At 61.2% G+C, this 22745-nt stretch overlaps 1 protein-coding gene across 6 annotated transcripts in view; it reads left to right on the forward strand.

The window, feature by feature from the left end:
• Positions 1 to 20509, forward strand: part of PRDM15 (PR/SET domain 15) — a 60741-nt gene extending 40232 nt beyond the window's left edge. For all 6 annotated transcript variants that reach the window (XM_045084455.1, XM_045084454.1, XM_045084452.1 and 3 more), the window contains 12 exons: positions 529 to 623; positions 3318 to 3449; positions 5027 to 5161; positions 5715 to 5878; positions 6672 to 6751; positions 7086 to 7205; positions 11760 to 11891; positions 12828 to 12911; positions 13282 to 13457; positions 15323 to 15403; positions 16664 to 16873; positions 17868 to 20509. In XM_045084455.1, the coding sequence (XP_044940390.1) occupies positions 529 to 623; positions 3318 to 3449; positions 5027 to 5161; positions 5715 to 5878; positions 6672 to 6751; positions 7086 to 7205; positions 11760 to 11891; positions 12828 to 12911; positions 13282 to 13457; positions 15323 to 15403; positions 16664 to 16873; positions 17868 to 18347 (1889 nt within the window). In that variant the 3' untranslated portion in view covers positions 18348 to 20509. The remainder of the gene's footprint in view (positions 1 to 528; positions 624 to 3317; positions 3450 to 5026; positions 5162 to 5714; positions 5879 to 6671; positions 6752 to 7085; positions 7206 to 11759; positions 11892 to 12827; positions 12912 to 13281; positions 13458 to 15322; positions 15404 to 16663; positions 16874 to 17867) is intronic.
• The last annotated feature ends 2236 nt before the right edge of the window (positions 20510 to 22745 follow it).

Consider the following 22745-nt stretch of genomic DNA (forward strand, 5'->3'; position numbering starts at 1 on the left):
CACTGAGAGCGAATTTCTCTTTTATTGAGCGATACCCTGTTCCTGTGAGCTTCTAGAAATCCATTCTGATCCCAGGTATGAACTCTGAGGTCTTCAAACCTTAAGGAGTCTCTTGTCACTTGGTTTTTCTCCCTGATCCTGATTGACTGATTTAATTTGCAAGGATGAATATTGGTATCTTTTTGACCAAAACGGTCATCCCTGAGAATCCTACTTTGGCCTTGGGCGCTGGGATCAAAGGAGACTCCCTTCTTCAGCGTGAGCTGCTCACTGTAGCTCCTTGACACCGTAAAACTCCGAACCCCCTTGGGTTTTCACACGCTTCTGGAGCACGAGTTGTGCCACGGTTTGCTGGGGTGCGTGCAGCTGCTCTTGCCTGGTGCCCAAAGGGGCGCTGGTTCCCGTGGTGCGTGCTGGGGGCGCCAGCCCTGCCCCCGCCGCCCAGGCAGCCACGCCGGCCGAGCGCAGGTGCCCAGCACGCGCGTGCTCCTGTGTATTCACTCTCTCGCTTGGGGGGGGGCATTCCAGGCGTGCGGCGGGTGAAGCGGGAAGACCTGGACGCCGGTGGCGAGAACCTGGTCCGCTACAAGAAGGAGCCCTCGGGATGCCCCGTGTGCGGCAAGGTAACGCTCTCCCTTCTGGAACCGAGCTGGGAGCCCCACCCGGCCTGCAGCTAAGGCCCCGAGCTGCAGGAGAGTTTCTGAGTGCGCAAACAGAGGCACGGGTTGTCACGAGCGCCAGCGCCCGCGCGTGTCTTACACTATTGTCCTCGCATTCTGCTGAGATGCGTCTCCCGTGAGTGAGCTAAGACGTGTCTTCTCCTCCGAGGCTGGCTTTCCCCCTGAGCCCCTCCTGGAGCTCCCCCTCTCCTCTTCAGGACCCCTGCCACGCGTCCTTGTGGCGGAGGACCCGAGTGCGGGGCCCCGAAGGCGCAGGGAGGCCCGAGGCCTTCCCTTTGTCCAGGCAGAGCCGGTCTAAGTGCCGACCCGCCCCATGGCCATGGGCGCTCCGGGTGAGCGAGGCGGGACGCCACCCTTAGGGGCAGGTGCCTCCGAGGCAGGCCGTCCGGGCTGTGTCCGGCAGGGCGGCCTTCAGTCAGCTCCGTGCCGGGACCCGGTGCCGGCACTGCCGTCCAGGGTGCGCCAGGTTGCACGTAAAATGGAGCTGTTCTTTGTGAGCGAGACGAGAGTGTGGCTGCTCCTCCCTCAGACTCACACCCCAGGACTCAGGAGTCTGCAAAGCTCCTCGGTCCCCAGGGCTGGAGCTCCCGACTGTCCCTGCTGCCAAGCGGTTCCTGGGGCGCCCACGCAGGCTCCGTGTTGCCACAGCGGGCGGTGTGTGACCACCAGTGGGCGCGTGGGGGTGGGGTGGGGAAGGGGCGCTGTTGCCAGCTCAGCCTCCTCCAGTCCTCCCCCCGCACCACACCAGAGCTCCCGGGCCGGGCCCTGAAGCCAGGGTACAGCCCGCTGCCCCCGGGTCTGGATACCAGAGAGGTGAAGGTTACCAGCCCACGGCCAGCCGTGACATGGCCCAGCACACAGCCACGGGGTGACGTGGCACCTCTATTGACCTTTTCAAGGGAGAAAATGGAAATCCATGTTTCCATGTGGAATTTCCTTTCTTCAAACCACAAAGCAAACCAGTCAGCAGGATAGAACGGCCCGGGAGCCCCATGTTGGCGTGTGCCCTGGGTGTAGGGGCTGGTGAGGCTAGAGGGAGGGGGAGCTGGTGCCGGGGTCTTCCCGTGAGCCCCACAGCCAGGCCCAGAAGTGCCAGGGGACGGGGGGGTGAGCGGACCACCTGCTCACCCGTGTCCGTGACCGTGTGTCCTGCTCACCCTCCTGCTGTCCGCCGGGACAGAGCCCGTGTCCGTGACCGTGTGTCCTGCTCACCCTCCTGCTGTCCGCCGGGACAGAGCCCGTGTCCGTGACCGTGTGTCCTGCTCACCCTCCTGCTGTCCGCCGGGACAGAGCCCGTGTCCGTGACCGTGTGTGTGACCGTGTGTCCTGCTCACCCTCCTGCTGTCCGCCGGGACAGAGCCCGTGTCCGTGACCGTGTGTCCTGCTCACCCTCCTGCTGTCCGCCGGGACAGAGCCCCTGTCCGTGACCGTGTGTCCTGCTCACCCTCCTCCTGTCCGCCGGGACAGAGCCCGTGTCCGTGACCGTGTGTCCTGCTCACCCTCCTCCTGTCCGCCGGGACAGAGCCCGTGTCTGTGACCGTGTGTCCTGGTCAACCCGCCCTTAATCACGGACTCTCGGGGAGCACAGGCACCATGTCCCTTCGATGCCCTTGGGAGATCACAGGTGTGAAACCACCTCGCCCTTGACTGGCATTCAGACACATTTTTTCAGTGACACGTTCATTGCGTTTGCGTGGAGGGTCTAGACAGGAAGGGAGAGAGCTCGGACGTTTCTAACGCTGAAATCTCGGCTGCTCCCAGCGAGTCTTGTCTTTAACTTTGCCGCCTTGAGAAGACAGGGCTGTTGGCGATAGCTGCTGCCTCTGCCCCTCCCCAGGAGGCCTGCCCTGCTGTCCTGCCGTCCCACACAGCGCCCCAGGGCCGTGGTACAGGGTGGTTGGCCCCAAGTACCCTGAAAATCTGGGAAGGAAATGTCCCATGAAGACACTGGCCTCCTGTGCCTTGTGAATCGTTTCTCTTCATTCATCTCTCGTGTTCTCCTGGAGCGTGTGGGGTCAGGCATCTCCTGGAGCATGTGGGGTCAGGCAGGCTGGAGGAGACCTGCTCTCTGGGTTACGTGCCCTTGGGACTAGCCATCCAGACAGGTGCTCTCAGATCAGCAGGGCCTGCAGGTGGCCTCTGCAGCCATTTTATCTCAGGGGCTCTGTGCCAGAGGGCACGGGGTCCCCAGCATCCCAGCCTGGCCCCCAGCATCCCAACTCGGCCCCACTGGGGGTGTATGGGGACGTGTGTGAGCCTCCTCAGCCACTGCACTAGACCAGAGACAGCAGGTTGGGGGAGTTGGCATGAATTGTGCCTGAAGCCCAGTCCCCACCCCAAGGGTGGCACTCTCCCTCGGTACGGACTCTCAGAAGGTCCTGGCTGGTTCTGTTATTTTCCGGCTTCTTGAAAGGCCCCGTCCTAGTGAAACATCTAAGTGAGTGAATAAAACAGAGCCAGATCGCACTGCCAGTGGAGACGAGAGGACAGTTGGTTCCCGGGACAACACAGGCTCATACTGAGACCGTCACTGGCTCACGTTCACACGTGACTCCAGCCCCGAGGTGGGTCGTGGGCAGGCATCCAGTGTGTCCCTGCCCAGTCCGAGTCTGTGAGGTCCTGCCCCTCTGCCCGCAGGTGTTCTCCTGCAGAAGCAACATGAACAAGCACCTGCTGACCCACGGCGACAAGAAGTACACCTGCGAGATCTGCGGCCGCAAGTTCTTCCGCGTGGACGTGCTCAGGGACCACATCCATGTCCACTTCAAGGTGATGCCCAGCGCCGCCCTGGCCCGGGGAGCTCACGTGGCAGCGTGGCAGGCCCTCGTGGTCAGCGTCCCAAAACACCTGTCTGTTGGCCCGTCTTCCGGCGGGCGCTCGTGACCCCCTGCCGCATCTCGGGCCCCCGCGGCGGGGCTCACCTGACCGTTCCTCTGTTCTGGGTGCTTCCTGGTGAGGACAGCGAGGAGTGGGGGGCCGCGGAGTGGGGGCCGCGAGGATTCAGGGTCGTGGTTAAGGGCAGAGGGGCCGATCCAGGGAGCAAAGGAGGACATTGCAGGCGGCCCCGAGGGCACATGGAGACGGTGAGCGCGGGCCCCGGAGACGCACCACAGCGCCGGGACCGCTCCTGGCAGCTCCAGCCCCCGGTGCGGGCTGGGGTTTCACTGGGCAGGTGGAAGTCCAAGGCAGGGGAGAGGCGAGGCAGGAGTGTGGGAGGCCCCCCTAGTGCAGGGACTGAGCCGCGTGGACGAAGCTGGGGCCAGAGAAAGGGCCCAGGAGCATGTGGGGGCCTTGGCCGGGGCTCGGGGCTTGGACTTAGACCTCCGTTTGTCCCTGCCTGAGCCCTGGGAATGGGGGCCCGGAGACCTGCCAGGGAAGGATGGTTTCCTGAGGATTCAATGAGACGCAGCGGAGGCGCAGGGCCCGGCCGGTCTGAGCGCCCGCGGGGCACGGCGCCCGGCAGTGCCCGTCCTGGGGCAGCCTTCCTCCGGCAGGTGCTGCTGCTTCTCCGCTACCGGGAGCCTGAGTAAGAAACACAGCAGTGGGCCCTTGTGAGAACCTCCCCTCTGCCCCGGGAGGGAAGGGGCAGACAGGATAGCGAACTTCCCAAAGGAAGCCTGTCCACCCTGCCCGGAATCCCAGGTTCTGTGTCAGAGGCAGACTGGCCGGCTGTGGTGCGCCCCCTGGCGGCCGTGTCTGGGAAATGCGCCGTGGCAAGGAGGTCCGCTGGGCCCCAGCGGGCCCAGCGGAGGAGACAAGATCCAAGACGGGGAGCCAAGCCCCCCATCCCCCTCCCGCCGCAGGCAAGGCCTCTTCCGCCTGGCCTGGCCGCAGCCCCGCTGTGGGGCCCCTCAGCTGCTCGCGGGAGCTTCTCTTACCTGTGACGGGAAGACTGAAGTGTTCCTCATGGTCTTTTTCAGAGAAGTAATAACTTTTAGCACAATCCCTGCCAGGTCATATGCAAACAGGCCTTAGAGAGGACTGACCCCTTCCCAGGGGGCGAGGTGGGTGACCGGTCCCATCACAGCCGGGGACACTAGCATCCCCAAGACCAGGCAGCCCCAGGCCGGGCTCCCACCCAGGGATGCAGGGCAGAGGCTTGGTGGGCTTGGCTGGCCCCCGGCCGGGAAGGATCATCCGAACTCAGGCAGGAGGCTGGCGGGCTTCCTGCCGGGATGTAGGGTGCACGCAGGGGCCCAGGGAGCCCCAAGGGAGGTGGCAAGCAGGACCCCCACGTGGGACTTACGTGCAGCCGAGAGGCGCTGCTGCCTCCTGCGTGTGGGGCAGCCCCGCTACCGCTGGGGATGCCACTAACCCGCCAGCGCCTCTGCCGCCCTGTGCTGCAGGACATCGCGCTGATGGACGACCACCAGCGGGAGGAGTTTATCGGCAAGATCGGCATCTCCTCTGAAGAGAACGAGGACAACTCAGACACGAGCGCGGACTCGGAGCCTCACAAGTACAGCTGCAAGCGGTGCCAGGTAACCCTGCCCCCGTCCCCGCCCCTCTGCGCCCGGCTGTCCTCCTGCAGAGAGGCCTGGGTGGGGGCCGGCCGTGCCACGCGCCTCCTGGGCGGGGCAGGGGTGGTGGCTCTCTTCCTGCGACCACGACCACGGTCTCAGACGGGGAGGGGGGCTGCTGACCTGCACGCCGCCGAGGGGCTGGCCCGGGTGGGGGAGCGGTGGCTGGCGGCCGGGCTGCACGTTTGCTGTGGGTGGCCAGTGAGCGCAGGTCCCTGTGTGAGGCTTTGGCGGCCGCAGACCAGGCAACTCCGTGCTCGTCGGGGCACCTGGTATGGAGCCATCAGGGCCGGCGGGTGGAGGCCCGCTGGGTGGGGAGCTGAGAGGCCCAGGGGTGGTCCCCTGGAGGGCAGGTCGGCGGGCGCCCGCCTCCTGCACCCCTGCGCACTCCACACTCGGAGGCATCCCTCTCTGTCCGGCCGGGGCGCCTCGGTGCGTGGTGGGGCCTCGGGAGCTGGGGGCCAGGAGGCCACTGGTGGGGTGATCTGGGGGTGACGGGTGTGCCCGTTGGCAGCTGACCTTCGGCCGGGGGAAGGAGTACCTGAAGCACATCATGGAGGTCCACAAGGAGAAGGGCTACGGCTGCAGCATCTGCAACCGCCGCTTCGCCCTCAAGGCCACGTACCACGCGCACATGGTCATCCACCGCGAGAACCTGCCGGACCCCAACGTGCAGAAGTGAGGAGGCCGCCCGGGGCGGGGGGCTGCAGGGCCTGGCCTCATGCCATGGTGGGGGGCGCGTTCCCCGCGGGGAGGCAGCTGCTCTGATGCCGAGTCCGTCTCCCCGCGGCCGGGCCTGGAGGGAAGCAGGCCATCCTCGTGGGTCCTGTCTCCCTCACCCTGCTGGCCTCAGCACAACAGGGTGCTTCCTGGCCTGCCCGCAGAGGCACCAGAAACCCCTTCTCTCCACCAAGGTCAGGCTCCTGGGGTGTAGCCCTGTGGCTGCTGTAGCCCACGCTCAGTGCTGGGTTCAAGAGCGGCGAGCCAGCTGCCCTGGGCAGAGGCTGGAGTAGCGGGCTCGGGCTGCCGGGCACAGGGCCCCCAATTCGCCCCAGCAGTGAGGTGCACCGTCTCAGTTCTGGGGGCCGAAGGTCAAGGGGTCGGCGGGGCCCGCTCCTTCTGGAGGGGGCAGCAGTTCTGGGCCTCCCTCCTCGGCGGGCAGACGGCGCCTTCCCGTGACTCACGAGGTCTTCCATCGTGCGCGTCTGGGGCCCAAGGACACCCGTCCTCCTACCCCGCCCCCATGACCTTGTGTCTCACGGGACGACCTCTGTAAAGGTTGGGGTTTGAGGTGCTGAGTATCAGGGCAGCAGCTTGTGCATTTTGAGGGGCACAGTTCAGCCCTGTTGGAGGAGAAAGTCCTCCTGCGTCTTGCTCCCGTACGGGCTCTGTTGCCTGCCCTGAGCCAAGGCAGGGCGGGGGGCTGGGGTGCTGCGGCTGCCACTGTGCTGAGGCTCCTGTCCGCCTCCAGGTACATCCACCCGTGTGAGATCTGCGGGCGCATCTTCAACAGTATCGGGAATCTGGAGCGGCACAAACTCATCCACACGGGTAGGGCCCTGCCACGGGGACTGGGCCGGGCTGGGGTATCCTCGTGCTCCCTGCTCTGGCACCCGCACACCCCTCCTCCATGCCTTCCTCTGGCTTCTCCCGGCCTGGGGCCCTTGTCACCGCTTCTGACCCCGGCTTGGACCCCTGCCCCGTGGCCCCGGGTCCTGGGGACCTTCCCAGCGCCCCGGAGCCCGTGGTAGGCTTCTGTGCAGGCCGAGGGAGCGCCTGAGGCAGCGCACCGCGCTCCCGCCCCCGCGCTCCTCCTTCGCGGCTCTTGTGCTGTGAGCGCGGATGCGGGCCTGCCGGGGTCACGTTCGATGCGCTTCTTGCTCAGGTGTCAAGAGCCACGCGTGCGAGCAGTGCGGGAAGTCCTTCGCGCGGAAGGACATGCTGAAGGAGCACATGCGCGTGCACGACAACATCCGGGAGTACCTGTGTGCCGAGTGCGGGAAAGGTAGGGGCGCGGGGTGCGCGCGGCGAGGTCCGGGGGCACGTAGATTGGGTGGGCAAGGGGCACACACAGGAGAGGTACCGTGTGGGGGCCCGGGGCCCGGCGGGCGCGGGCTGGATGGGCGCAGGGCGCGCGTGGGAGAGGTAAAGGGACGTGCGATCGGGTGGGTGCTGGGCGGGTGAGGCACGGGGACGTGCGGCCCAGCAGGCACGGGGCTGGGCGGGCGCGGGGTCACAGGAGAGGTACGGGCGGGCGCGGGGTCACAGGAGAGGTTCGGGCACGCGCGATTGGGTGGGTGCAGGGCGGGTGCGGGAGAGGTATGGGGACATGCGGTCAGGCGGGCGCGGGGCACGCACAGGAGAGATGGGGGGGCACGGCCCGCGGGGCGCAGGGCTGGGTGGGTGCAGGGCACGCACAGGAGAGATGGGGGGGCACGGCCCGGGGGGCAGGCGCAGGAGAGGTACAGGGGACAGGAAAGGTAGGGGGCACGGGGCCGGGCGAGCCAGGGAGCGCCTGCCAGGACAGGATATAAGTGAGAGGTTAGAGGAAAAATAGGACCCTCACAGGGAGAGAACCGGGTAAGTTTTCAAGTGGGGAAGCAGGCCGTGGGAAGCGCGGAGTAATTCTAAGAATACACGCAGGGTCCCCAGCTCTCACCGCCTGCTAACCGGAAGCAGCGACGTGTTAAACAGCGATTTATTGTGACCAGTGAGGACTGTGACCCTCATTTTAATCAGACAAAATCAGTTGAACAATAATAAACTTAACAAAATATCTCCCATCCCTAAGTAAAATGGGGAGAAAAGGTGATCCTGCTACATGGTAAAGGTTCAGCCCATTTCTGTTCAAACAAAACAAAATCCTGGAGAAGAAAGGGAGCGCAGAGCTTCTCAGGCTGTCACCAGCGGCCACCGGCGCCGTCTGTGGCGGGGCAGCAGGGCCGTCCCCGCAGGGGCACGTGGCACATCAGGGCTGTTGGCTTTGCTGTTATATCTTGTAAAAATTGTGCATTTTTATAAATTTTTTTTTCCTTTACTTGGTTTTTTAAATTAAACGAAAAAAGACTGAAGAGAACACCAGTGTCTTATCATGCGTCTCCCTGGCAAGCCGTTAGCAGGTGTAAAATCAGACAAATCATAGAAGCTCAGAAGAGTGACCTGCAGGGAAAGCAAAACGTGATCCTCCCCCTGCCCCCCGCCCTGCCCTACCCTTGACCCTATCTGCCTCTCCAGAGGTGACAGTTTCTTGTCCGTCCCCCAGGGTCACTTTGTGCAAAGGATGCACAGATTCCTTCCCTGGAAAAGCAGTGCAGTCCCCTAGCCCAAAACAAAGTGGCGCGCAAGGTGAAGTTGTCGCTCCTGCCTCAGACCCTTTACGCTCTGGAGAACCATTGTCACCATTCTGCAGGAACATTCTAGAAGTCTCTGTGCTTCTCTTAGTGATATCCTGGCTCTCCCAGCCCCTTTCCCCACTTGCGGGAAGGGACACTGTTGAGCACCACAGAGATAGGGAGGGTCAGAGGTAGACCTGGTAGGGATACCCCCCACCCAGGGGGCAGACGCCACACCTAGGTTCCCCTAGGGGACCTGGAAGAACAGGCGCAGCTGCCCAGGGTGGGCACTGAGGTCAGAGCCACATCTCACAATGTTATATACTTGGTCATATCAGAAGTGTGCTTAAAATTTAGTTCCGTGATTTTGTCCACGAATTCTGAAGACTTTTTATAAATGCTGGTGTTAGTACTTGGACTAACATGTTATCTCACATAAATTAAATTATCGGTGTGGTCAGTTTGCTTTCAGATTAGTTATTGCCATGTACAAGCAAATGCTTGGGCTTATCTGGGGTTTTTTGTCCTTTGTTTTTTTACTTATTTAGAAATTCATTTCAGAGCATTTTCATGTCAGAATGGGTAAAATGGCCTCAATGTGAGTCTCGGAACCTGGATGGGACTCTGTCCTGGAGACTCCTGTAACCAGACCTTTGCTTTTGTATTAAGGGCTTTTTTGTCTTCTTTCATTACAAACAGTGCTGTAGAAGGACTCTTGATTATTGTTGTTACTTTACTTCTTTTTCCCCAAAATCCGAGGCCTGCCTGGGATTTATTCAGGGGAGAGGCTGTTAGGAGTGACGGGAGTTTCAGCCCCAGCAGCAGGAGGAGTCAGGATACCCAGGAAAATACTGGGTTCCGAATCGCTCGGTGTGCCGTGAATTATTTGGGTCAGGCCCCGGGGAGGCAGCTGTGGGGCCTGCGTGCAGAAAGCCATGGGGATTTAAAGATGCAAAGAGGCCGCCCCTCCCCACCGTTCCAGATTTGGGGATTCTACCCATTTAAAACCCCAGCAGCTGGCCCAGAGTAAGTTGAAAATGGGATGCAGAATGAATCCAGATCCCAACAGAAGGAGGCTTCAGATTTCCACCGCGTGGCAGTCATGCTTATTTTAAAGCTGTTCGCAGATCTTTTTTAAAGCGGAGAGAGAAGTGTGGCTTGTCCCTGATGCGGGCTGCGATGGGGGGTCAGAATGGGGAGTCTTTCCTTCTATGCATTTTCTTTTTATGACCGTGTGTTATTTTGTAACGTAGAATCCGTTCATTTTAGATGCATGTGGGGGAGATGCAGGTGTGGGGCAAGATGGCACGGACTGGTTCTCCTCTGTTCGTCTTCTCTGCCATGGTCCCATCAAGGCCAGCGCCAAGATGCCCCTGTGCCTGGCACAGCCTGGGGGCAGCTGGTGCAGGGGAAGGGAAGGAGGCAGACGGACTCATGGAGCTTGGGTGGGAGCGTACATTGCTACAGTTGGGCTGAGTTGTTGGGTACTCTTAGCTGCAGTTAGAAATGGATCTTGCTTATTTGGGGTACAAAGATCTATTTGCGGCTTAAATGTAATGTAGCACTGTTTGTAACAGAGAATGTAACAGGCTTGAAACGTGGGTGGCTATTTCCGTTGGCCTCAGGGCCCTTGCACTGGCTGTTTCCTCCACCAGAAATGCTGTTCCCCCAAATAGCTAGAATTCAGTCCCTCCCACACTCCTTCCGGACCACTGTTTAGATGTGTCCTCTAAGGGGACCCCTGTCTGTCCCCCAGCATGAGCTAGCTTCTGGGACAGTCACTCAGACTCCTGCCTGTCTGCTGGCTCGGGCAGGGCGCAGTTCTCGTGGCTTCTGGCAGGCTGGGGTCGGTCGGGGGCCAGGGCTGGCTGAGACCCAGCCCCACCTCCCTGGCACAGGCAGTCTTCCGGGAACCTGGTGGGGACTCTGGTCAGGCACTGCGATCTGCCACGGCTGTCACCGAGGACAGTCCTGGGTGTGGGCTGCATCTGCCCCGCTCCGGTGCCCCTTTGGTCATCTGCGTGTGGTTCCAAGTCTGCTGCCCACTGCTCACTGACCTTGCCTGGTTCAGTTTGTGGCTGGCGGGACTGGACACTGCTGGCTTTGCGCATGGGAGCCACCGCCTACCCTCTCCGCGGCCCCCTTAGCGCTCCCCACGCAGCCCTGCCCACCTAGTGGGCATCCTGGACTGGGACGCCCACCGTGGACTCCCACCCATAGGGGACCAGCCCACCCCGCCTCTGACTCCCACACCATACCGGGCCCCCCGCCGCTGACTCACACCATGTACCAGGGACATCCCTTCTCGACTGGCCCAAGTTGGTGAGGCTATAATTTGTCGCCCGTCCTTTAGCGAAGGGGCGTTGGGCTAGAGGCGGAGTGAAGGTTGGAGCCTGCACCTTTCCGCACTGGCAGTCAGCGGTCCGGAGCACTGACTTCTCATCTCAGTGTCCGCGCCGTCGGGATCCACAGCTGCTGGGGCAGGCTGACCCCCTCCCCCACCCTCAGATAACTGGGCTGTGTCACACAGGTCACATTCACACCCTCTTGCTGTGAGCACTGACCCCTAGGTCTGCGCAGGCCCCGGAGAAGGTGAGCTTCTCCACAGGGACAGTAAATCCCTAAGGGCCTCTGAGGGCGTCAGTTCCCGTCTCGCCCCTGGTGGAGGGGGTCCTCTAGGAGAGACACCTCCACGCCCTGACCCCCACTTATCTTGTTCTATCCCCACCGAGACCTATGCCTGCCCGAGGGTCCAGGTCAGGCGGGATCCTCTGGGGGGTTCAGGCAGTGTGTAGAGTGGGGTGCGGACACTGTGGGGCGGGGTCTAGGTGTGCGGTGGGGGTGTGGGCACTGGGGGTGGGGTCCTGGCCCAGGGTTGGGGGGCAGGCACTGTTGCAGGCCTGCATCATGGGCCGTGTAGGGGTATGGGGTGCGAGCACTGTGAGGGGTCCTGGATGCAAGCGCCGTGGGGGGGCGTGTGAGGGTGCCGCGTGCGTGGTGGGTGGAGGCATGAGGGGCCGCGTGGGAAGCACAGGTGCTGTGGGGGGCGCATGGCAGGGCATGGGCGCCATAGCAGGGAACTCATGGGGGCGTGGGCACGGGGCAGGGATGCGAGCTCCGTGGACGGGGTGCAGGCGTGGTGGGGGGCGGGGGTGTGGGGGGCCACAGGTGCCGCAGGGGCGCGGCGCCGCGGGCGGCCGGCTCAGTAGTGCGCGCGTCCGCGGCAGGCATGAAGACCAAACACGCGCTGCGTCACCACATGAAGCTGCACAAAGGCATCAAGGAGTACGAGTGCAAGGAGTGCCACCGCAAGTTCGCGCAGAAGGTCAACATGCTGAAGCACTACAAGCGGCACACGGGTGAGTCCGCAGCGCGGCCGGGCCGGGCGGGCTGGGAGCTGCCCCAGCTTCTGCTCCTTGTAGCTGGGCTCTCGGGGGCTGCCTCTGCCGGCGACCGTCTCCTCCCAGGGGGCACCCCATCTGCACGTTGCCGCCCACGTGCCCCCACGGTCACCATCCTCACGTTTGCTGAGCTCTCCCAGGGCTGCCCTGCTCGTGCCTTGCACACAGCCGTGTGCCCGAGCGGGTGCCCACGAACTGACTGCACAGGCTTGGCTGTCCACCACCGCTCTGTCTGGGGTGGGAGACACTGGAACGTCCCAAGTGTCTGTACGTCCCCGAGAAGGAAGAGCGCACCTGTTAAAAGTTGCCGTATGCATTAATTTACTTAGAGGCTTGTGATGCGGCAGGGAAAAGACAGCCTGTGTATCAACTACGAGCTCCTTCTCAGGAGAGATGGGCGTGTGGATGAGCACGTGTGAGAGAGAAGCAGGGGACACGGGGACGGAGGCGGGAACCCTGCTGACCGGCTGTGTCTGTGTGAAATTTCTTTCCCGTGGTTCCCTGTGTCCCCTGCAAACTGGGTTTCGAGCATTGCCCTGTCTGGTCCAGCTTCCCTGCCCGCCCACCTCCCTCATGGCCCCAAGAGACAGATGAGCTCTTGGGTCTGGGGCGAAACACGTGGAGTCCCAGAAAACTTCAGAAATGCGGTGCCGAGTGAGGCTGACCGCACTGATTCTGCTGGTGCAGAGCGGACGGAGGGCTCGGGGCCCGGTGGCCTCGCCAGACTTACCGAGGGAGGTGCTGCTGAGCCGCCCAAATGTCCGGTTGAGTGCTCTGGGGTCCCCTGGCCATCCCCTTGCTGCACCACGGCCTCTGTGCACACAGAGACCCTTGGCCAAGGGGTCCGGTTAAAACCCCGTGGGAGCCTCTGAGGTCAGCGCGCCTCTCCTGCAGGGATTAAAGATTTCATGTGTGAGCTGTGCGGGAAGACCTTCAGCGAGAGGAACACGATGGAGACCCACAAGCTCATCCACACAGGTAAGCAGGGCGGCGGGCCTGGCGCTCGGCCCCTCGCCCCGGTCCCCGGTGTGCCCCTCCCACCCCCGCGTGTGCAGGGCGGGGATAGCTGTCCACCTGCTCTTCAGGGCAGGCCTTTTTCAGAGTGTTTGGTCTGTCCTGCCTTCGTGGGTGGCCCCTTACCCCCTAAAGGTCAGCCCACCTGGACTCTCCAATGTCCACTCCTAAATTTTGCAACGCTGGAGCAGCATCCCACGCCATGCTCCGGGAGGAAGGCCGCCGTCCTGCTCAATTTGGCCCGGGCCACCTGTCCCCCCGCCTGTCCCGTGGGTCGCGGGCCGACCCTGCTGGTGACCCGGGCGTGTGTCTTCCTCCCCGTGTGCGTGGGCAGTGGGCAAGCAGTGGACGTGCTCCGTGTGCGACAAGAAGTACGTCACCGAGTATATGCTGCAGAAGCACGTGCAGCTCACGCACGACAAAGTGGAGGCGCAGAGCTGCCAGCTGTGCGGGACCAAGGTGTCCACCAGGGCCTCCATGAGCAGACACATCCGGCGCAAACACCCGGAGGTGAGCCGGGGCGGGCACACGCGCTCCCTCCCCACCCCCACCCACATCACACTGTCACACTGGCTCGCGGGTCCCCCCTGCAGACCCAGGACTCCTAGGGGCGGGTCCTGGCCCTTATGTTCCCTCTGCCTCTGGGAGGCACCAAGTGAATGAATGAATGAGTGAGTGAATGAATGAAGGGAGAGCCTCCCACACAGTTTTCGCTGAGGTGGTGGGTTATGGTCTCACTAGAATCACAGCAGGACAGAAGCTCGACCCCGGGCTCTCCCTCCGTCCTTCCCGTCAGGGTGGCTGACACGGGGCGCAGAACGGGGCCTCCCTGTGGCAGGGGGCCGAGGCTGGTCCCAGCACCAGCAGGAACAGTCACACAGGGAAGCCAACTCTGCCCACCTGGGCGCAGGCTCCAGAGGAAGATCTGGGGCATCAAATAATTCACTTGCTTTAAAGAGAAGCTAACAAAAACACAGATAGAAAAAAGCGCGGGTCAGCAGCTGTCCGATGACTCTGGGGGAAGGAGTCACGCATGAGAACATCCGTCGATCTGACGGGCCGGGCACCCCCCACTCGGGATGCCGTGGGTCCGGCCCAGGAGCAGGAGGCAGCCCGGGGGCCGGTGACTGGCATTCCCGTCGGCAGCCGGTCTGAGCTGCTGGTAGGGGACGGCTGTTCGAGGAGGAGACTGGAAGAACCGAGCGTGCACACACGTGGAGAGGAGGCGTATGAGGCTAAAACTCAGAAAAGAACCTTCAACCTCACCAAATCCCAGAAACGGGAATGTTCGCCGAAGATGCCGTCCTTCGTCTGTTGGCTCGGCGGGGGAACTTGAGATTGGAAGTGACCGTGCTGGGCTGGCTCGAGGCGGGCACCCTGGTCACGGCCGTCCTCCTGGGGGCAGCGTGGCTGTACTGGATCCCTCCTCCCAGTGGGAGCCCTGCGGCTCAAGCCCTGACAGTGTAGCCGTGTGCTTGGAATTCGATACACAGTTGCGAGTGGCCACGGTTACACGTCCTATAGGCTGCATGTGCGTGTGTGTGTGTGTGTGTGTGTGCAGTGCTCACCTCTGTGAAGCAGGTGATCACAGGAGGGACAGAAGACGGCATTGTACAGGGTCCTGGTGTTGAAATTGTCCACCACAAGCAGCCAGCCAGGGTTTCGGCCTCTCTGAGTGTCCACCTGGTGGACCGCTGTCAGCCAGCTGTGGCACCGGGTCTCCGGGCCCAGGGCAGGTGCCGCAGGCTCTCTACATGGTGACTCTGCAGTCCGTGCGAGTTCTCTGTTGCTGTGTGGGTTTCTGTAGTTACCCGTGTTCACAAGGAGCCCGGGAGTCGGTCTCTGCAGACCGGAAGCATGCCACTGGGTGCAGAGAGAGGCCTCAGCCGGCGCGGAGGGGCCCGGCGAGCCCTTTTCTCCCTCGAGTCCTTTCAGCAGGATCGGAGATCACTCCCTAGCGGACTGATCACTCTGCAAGGTCCCCTTTCCATGCCTGCTTCTCCAGTGGGGGCGGCGTTCGCCACAACCCGCCTGAGCACGCCCACACTGGGCAGGGGTGGCGGGCAGGGAGGGGTAGGCTGTCGGACGAGGGGCAGAGGACGCTTGTCCATGTCTTTTCTCAGCTTTGGTCTCCCAAGGCTCTGGAGCCATTTCTGGGGCCGTTCCTTGGGATCTTTTCACCCTTGTTTCATTCTCTGTTGTTCAGACGTGCACACACAAAGCTGCCACTGGTGGGGAGCCCACTGTCCAGGATGCATCTTGCCCTCCTGGACTTGACAGTCCTGGACTCGAGCTGAGCTGGGTCGGGAACAGGGGGGTGCCTGTGAGGCATGCAGGTATCGCATCCCAGGCTTATCACCTGTGCTCACCGGTAGGTCCTGGCCGTGAGGATCGACGACCTGGACCACCTCCCGGAGACCACCACCATCGATGCCTCTTCCATTGGCATCGTCCAGGTAGGCACTGAGCAGGCCCGCGGGCTGGGGCGGGGAGCCTCGGACAGGAGCTGTGCACAGCTGGAAGCAGAATTCCCTCTTCTTCAGGGACCTTGCACTTTACTCTGATGGCCTTCAACTGATTGGATGAGGCCCTCCCACAATAAGGAGGGTTATCTGCTTTCCTCAGAGTCCACCGATATAATGTTAATCTCATCTAAAAAAACACTTTCTTAGCATCTTTGCTGCACAGCGAAACACGTGGGCGCCCCAGCCCAGCCATGCTGACATGTGAAATTAACTATCCTAGTAGAGTCCATAAAAACTCAGCATAATGAGATTACTGTAACTAAAATAACTTTATGAAGTGCACTTAGTTTTTAAAGATATTTTAAGCCACTGCGTTCATCAAACTGGTGTTTTATTATAACGGGAATATGCCATGGTCTTGGTTGCTTTAAAATCACGGGCCACACCTCTGTTTGTAACAGCTCTTTGAACAGAGTACTCAGGTGCTGGGTCGCAGTGAGTGAGCTCGAGAAGGCCTGTCCCTGCCTCTCTGCAGCACCCCAGAGGCCCAGGGCCCACGTCCTGCCTCGATGAGGGCAATCCCATGATGGCCTTGCCCTGGCGGGCTTCCACTGGGTCTCTCTGCCGCTGGGTGGGATTTCAGCACGTGGGATGGCGTAGGAGGCCCCGGAGGCGTGGTCGGTGACCAGGATGGCCTCTTGGACACCCAAGCCAGTCATGGCGTCGGCCTGGTTCTGAAAATTGGTCAGTCTGCAGCAGTGCACCCTGGACGGACCAAGAAGCGTGCAGTGTGCCTGTCTGGGGTCACCATACGGCTGGCACGGTAGCCGTCCCCAGAGGAGACCATGTAATGTTCTCACGGCCAAACCCGTTCTGATCCAAGGTCATTTCTGTCGGAAGTTTGCTTCTGCCTGGGGATGAGAGCACGGGCATGACTGGATTTTCAGCCTCAGGTAGAGCTCAGCAGAGCTGAAACGGGCATTAAAAACTGGTCTTTAGAGATGCTCACGTTCCAGCACAAATTGTGGCTTTTAAAAACAGGACATGCATGTAATTTCCTTCACTTTTTAAGAGAAAGTGAACCCAATGGGGACATAACCCATCTCTGGGAGCACACGAGCAGCCATTGCCGTGGTCGTTCTGTTCCCCGGGGCCACCTGGGGGCATGTCCTGGGACTGCGCTGGGACCTCTGTGCCACCATGGGGACACAGTCCTGGGACCCGGATGTTGCTAAACATTGTGTTCTGCAGCCTGAACTGAGTCTGGAGCAGGAGGAGCTGGCCGAGGGGAAGCACGGGAAAGCCGCCAGGAGAGCCCACAAGAGGAAGCAGAAGCTGGAGGCAGAGGCGGCGGGCGCCCCGGGGCCAGAGGAGGCCACCTTCAGCGAGTACACGGAGAAGGAGCCCGTGCTGTCGGGCGTGGGGGACGAAACGGACTCCGCGGTACAGAGTATCCAGCAGGTTGGTCCCTTCCTGCGGGGGCGGGGCATCCCTGGGAGCAGTTGCGGGGCACGGGGACACTGCCTGTGCCCTGCAAACGTGCTGATGCTGGCCCGGGCCCCGCGGTGGCAGGCGCTGTATGGGGCACTGCTCCCATCAGCCAGCATCAGCAATGTCCTTCCCAGCTCAGACCTAGAGGTCACAGCTGCCACCAGGACTAGCGGCTTGACCGTGGTGCATGTGTGGGGTAGGTACCTCCCACCGCTTGGGAATCAGGAGCTTTCTGGGAGGCTATAAGTGGCCCCTGTGTGTCTCCTTACCGTGAGAGTGGGACCCGCTGCGTCTGCCCCTGTGAGGTCACACCCAGGGTCCCCGGAGCATTGGCGGAAGCAGAGATGCCGGTCGTCTGCTGCTTTTAATGAAAGCCTCCGATACGCTTTGGTTCTGAGGCTCGCAGACCTCTCGCCGACGTGTCTCGTGCCTGGTTTGGGGCACTGACAGTCACGGCGTGTACTTGGCCGTCCGTTCCTCTCCGTGGAGCAGATGCTGCCTCTCTGTGCCTTCTCACTCCGGAGCTACAGATGTGTGCGTTCCTCTTTTCAGCTTGATCGTTGGGGTTTTGTTCCCCGATGGCAAAGCGGTGCGAGCAGCGAGCACAGAGCGCACCTTCCCTCTCGTTGCTCCTTCCCTCTGCTCTTTTGCTGGCCCATGAGATTGTTTGATTTTGGTTCTAGCCGGAGCTCTGTGGTTCCGTCCCTGTCTTACTGCTCTGTTACGCTGGCTTTATTTTTCTGGGGCAAAACTAACTTGGTTTAATTCTTCACCAAAGGACGTTTGCCTTTCTTCCTCCGGGCCAGGGGTGGGGGGTGCCGGGGGGTGCCGGGCGGTGCCGGGGGGTGCCGGGCGGTGCCGGGCGGTGCCGGGCGGTGCTGGGCGTGGGGCTCCTGCAGCGGAAGGCTTTGCCGTTGGCCATTCTGCAGACTGTTAACCGGCCTGCGTTGTGTGACCCTTGCAGGTGGTCGTGACCCTGGGGGATCCGAATGTGACCACCCCGTCGAGCTCAGTGGGCCTGACCAACATCACCGTGACCCCCATCACCACTGCCGCCGGGACTCAGTTCACCAGCCTCCAGCCTGTGGCCGTCGGGCACCTGACCACCCCGGAGCGCCAGCTGCAGCTGGACAACTCGATCCTGACCGTGACCTTTGACACCGTCAGTGGCTCCGCCATGCTACACAACCGGCAGAACGACATCCAGATCCACCCCCAGCCCGAGGCCACGAACCCGCAGTCAGTGGCGCACTTCATCAATCTGACCACGCTGGTCAACTCCATCACGCCCCTGGGCAGCCAGCTCGGTGACCAGCACCCGCTGACGTGGCGGGCGGTGCCGCAGACGGACGTGCTGCCGCCCCCCCAGCCGCAGGCGCCCCCCCCACAGGCGCCGCCGCCGCAGGTGCCGGCCGAGCCCCAGCCGCAGATGTACAGCTACTGAGCCGCGCGGCCGAGAGCGCAGACGGAGACCCACACTCGGGTGTCCTTTCTCATTTTGAGATTCATTTGCTGGATACCAAACCGAGGGGGAAAAAAGTTATTATCACAACGTCCATAAGGTTGACTTAGCTTTGCAGCATTCTCTCCAGACCCCCTCCCAGCATCGCGGTCTGGGGGCGCGCCTCGAGTGCCCCGGGCAGGTGGCCACGTGCGCCTGGCAGAGCTCGGTGTCTGGCAGAGCTCGGTGTGGGGACACGCGGGGTCCGGGGGAGGGGGCAGGTGGGAGCAGACAGGTGAGCGAAGTGTCAGGAGGGTCCCAGGGGCCCACCTGCCTCCTTCAGGGCGGGGTTCCCACCTGGGGGCTTGGGGCTGAGTCCCGCGGGACCGGGGTGGAGAGGAAGCTCCCACTTCTCGCTTCTGGGTGTTTTTGATGAATGAGCAGTTAGACGTTAAAGTGATGTTTATTTTCTTTGAAATTGGAGTCGAGTTGAATTTGTGACCCACCTCCGGGCTGAAGGCGCCCGTGGCCTCCGCTGACGCTCTGGGCGCAGTCGGCCCGGGCTGGGGGTTCCCAGACATCGCTGACTCGGGCCTCAGAGGCCTCTTTGTAACATAATGTGGATCGATTTTTCATTTCTTTTTTTTTTACTGTATGTCGAGCCTATGTTACGTATTCAGGACTGTCCCAGCCACGTTGTTTTCGATCTTGAACGCGCTCGAATCGTTTGCACTGTAGGAGCATCGGTCTGCATGCAGCTCTGCGCTCTGCCCGGGCGTGAGGGACACGCCACCATGGGCGACACGGCCGCTGTACGCGTCCCTCCCGGGGCTCCTGCACGGCTGCCCGGGGACCCTTGGCCAAATATATTTATCACGGTGAGGCTCAGCCGATCCCAGCGAAAGACATGGAAGAAACCGTGCGTTCTTTCTGCTTGAACCGAATTCCAAAGACTGATGTGTTTCAAGACCAATGTTCTAGAAAAATGTCGAGCAAGCATGGCTCCCCCAGCGGCAAAGTACACGTGTCTCCGAAATCCAGAGGGGCCGCCTTCTCCTGCCAGGCGGCGACAAAAGCAGAAGAGGTTCGCTCACAAGCAGAAGCGTGAATGGCCTTCGTGAACGAACGTGCCAAGTTACAGCCGCGCCGCGTCCCTGGGATATGCACTTCCACGCGTGGGCGCGCCCGTCAGTGGCCCAGGGTTTGGCCCGTGCCGTCAGCGGCTCAGCCAGGGACACAGCGGCGCGACGTTCAGGCTCCTGATCCCCGTAACGCTGTCCGAACCACATCCTAACGTGCCCTTATACTGGCCTTGCTCCCTCATTACCGTGCGTCCTGTCTTCTTGGGACACCCACGCGGAAGGACGAGCAAGGCGTCCGTAGTGAATACGCCCGAGGAATCTTGTGCCGTCGCTGAGGCCGAGGACGATTCGTTCTGCAAAATCCAAGTTTCCCAGCACTTCACCTGGTTCCCAGTAGCAGGAGTCTGAGGACAGGGCTAGGATTTGTTTCGTGCAATGCTCGCCTCCAGAACCGCGGGGAGGCCCACGCCCGCCGTACGCAAGCGTGTCTCCAGACACGGCTCCGTGACACTCCGGTCGCCTGCCTGGCGGTTGAATTCACAGTGGGAGATTATTTGACTTTTTAATTTATGATAATTATTTTTATGTTATTTATGTATATAATTAACTGCTTTCTACACAAAAGTTCCATCAAATGAACTTGGGCTGGGAGTGATATATTTTCTAAAATACCATCTTTGTTCTCCAAATATAAGGGGGCCGGGTACCCACGGGATCAAGAACACCAAGATTCCTAACATATTTAAAAAAAAAAAAATCACTGACAATTTTTTTTTTTTTTTTTTTTGCTCTCGCAGCATAGAAAGGGTGGATGACTAAAAATACGAACACGATTAACCCTTTGTTCGCCTTCATCTCCTGCTCCTCTTCCCGGTGTAATAAAGGCCTTTTAAATTACAGTTTTATTTTTTTAAAGACTTTGTTTGTGTGCCTGGAGTAAGGGGCCCTCCGATGTTTCTAAAGCACCTCGTGTCGGCCGCGCGGCCCGGCTGGCCTCCTGCTTCCTTCACACCCACGCCTGTGGAAAGACCCTCCGTGTAACCCTCAGTTAGAACTCTGAATAAAAATCTGATTCACTCCTGAGTTTCCTGTAGACACACTTGGTCTTAATAGGGTCACTATCGGGTGCAGAATGGGTCTGTGGGGTCTTAAAACCGATGCTGAGAATTTGCATACGAGCGACGGAGTGAAGGAAAAAGTGCCGCCCAGCCAGAGTCCTTGACCGGAGATGCTTCTGCGCCAAGGTCACCCTGGACTGATGGGACGCGCTGAGACTGGCAGCCGATCCCGGGTGCAGCCGATCCCAGCTGTGTCCGTGGGAGCCACCGCGGGCCCCATCGCAGCCCCCGGGCTCTGTGCGTCTGGGCTGCTTACTCTAAGTTAAGGCACCACGGGAGCTTACCTGTGGCCTGTGCATCTGTAAAGTCGGGCGGCTCTGTGCCGCAGTCATGGTAAGACTCTCCCAGAGCTGGTGTGCCGAGGAGGGGGCTGGGCGTCCGGAGCGATGCCGGAGGGGGACACGTCGCCTGTGCCGGCCGCCACCTCACCGTACCCAGCGGGAAATCCTGGGTGCGGGGGGCAGAGTCACGGACCTCACCTGTTCTTTCCAGCCACGGCGTCCGCAGGCGTGGCACTTAGGGCTCCTCCGCTCAAGACGTCCCTTCGCATTTGTGAAAGGCACTGAGACTGTTTCAAGAAGTTGCGTGTATTTCGTGTCCCGTCAGTTTGCAGAATGACAAATAAAAGTGCGGTGACCTGTGTTTTTCAATTGCTGGCCCTCGGCCCCGAGGGCCCGTTCTGCATCGTCCACACACTGGCATCCTCTGAGAGCGGTTGTGGTTCCGGCTGCCAGCCCCGTCGTGACTCCTGCCCAGCCCAGAACCCACACAGTGTTTGGGGTATTTGAAATGTTCCCAGAGATCCCAAGGCATCAGAAGCTTCCCAGGGGGCTGGAAAGCGGCAACGAAGAAGGTGCACGGGGGCGTTTCTTGCAAAGCTTGACCAGGGGGGAATGGAACGGAAAGAAGGAGCAGCCAGAGAGGGGAAGACCGAGAAGCGGGCATGTCTTTGGCCAGGGGGCCTGGAACCATCCCTTCCATTAGCAGTCGTTTAACAATAAGTTCGGTTTGTTAGGAGCAGTCATTGTTAAGTTAGGACGCGCCCCAGGAGCCATCCACTCTTCTAGGGACCTGAGCCCTGGGAGCCTGTCTTCTATCCTTTCTTGTATTTTTGGTAGCTATGGGGGGCGGCTCCCTGATCCGCCATCCAGCACCGGGGGAGCCCCAGCCGGTGCGTACCAGGCCTCCGGGCCTCCCTGGGCACAGAGGCAACCTTCCAGAACACTTCAAGGGAAGAGGTGGCAGTGTTGCCCAGACACACTTGCGTTCTCTGTGAAGTACAGATCCCGAGAAGCCATTTCCTCCGCAACGGCCACATGGTGAGACCGAAACTAACAGCAGCAACCTGGGAAGTCTTCCTGCGCCCACGCACGGAAAACAAAGTCCTGTAGAAAGTGGGGACCTGAGTGCACTGACAGCCAAGGGCCCCGGTTCAGGAACGATGGGGCGTGTGATCTGGGCAGGTGCGGCAGGCAGAATAATCCAGACGGGGCCCTCCATGGCTCGGACAAAGCTGCCCCTCCCCTGCACACCCTGCTCCCCACGATCTCTGGCGCAGGGGGTACCCCAAGCAGTCTCCTGTCTCCCCACTGGCAGGGTCACCTGCCCACATCCGCCCCAGGAGGAGGGAGCCCTGCAGGGTGAGGTGCTCCTTGCGGGGTATAGACCTGCCCTATGTCCCCCCAGAGACCCCGGCCCAGCACGCTTTCCTGGGTGTGCGTGCCACGTGCCAACTGTTGCGCACACGGGAGTTCAACCCCAGCATGTGGCTGTGTCACCTCCTGCGAGACCCTCTGGAGCCCGGCTGAGCTCTGCAACTTCTTTCCGCTCCTGAGCACTAACCCCGAAGACCCGGAAGGGGAGGGGACTCTGTCGAGAGCAGCAAGGCTGTGGGTGCTTATCCACCCCAGCCCTGTGCTGTGGGGAGCAGGGAGGGGGGGGGTGCTGGCGGCGTCCTTGGCATCGAGTTCCACACGTTCAAGCCGTGGGATTTACAAACCCCAGCCCCAAAGCTGGCCCCCTCGCCCTGCGCCCATGCAAGCCAAGAGCCCTGTCACCCGTCTCCTCACCCCGAGCCAACCCAGACGTGTCCCCGTGTCCCGCATTGACGTCTGAGTGGTTAGGGACCCATCAGTTTTCACCATATCCATGACTGTCCCCCACCCCAACTGTCCAGCCGACGGCCCCAGCACCCCACTCCC

Source organism: Mustela putorius, unplaced genomic scaffold (genome assembly GCF_011764305.1).
Source record: "Mustela putorius furo isolate JIRA1106 unplaced genomic scaffold, ASM1176430v1.1 tig00000765_pilon_pilon_pilon, whole genome shotgun sequence".
NCBI lineage: Eukaryota > Metazoa > Chordata > Mammalia > Carnivora > Mustelidae > Mustela > Mustela putorius.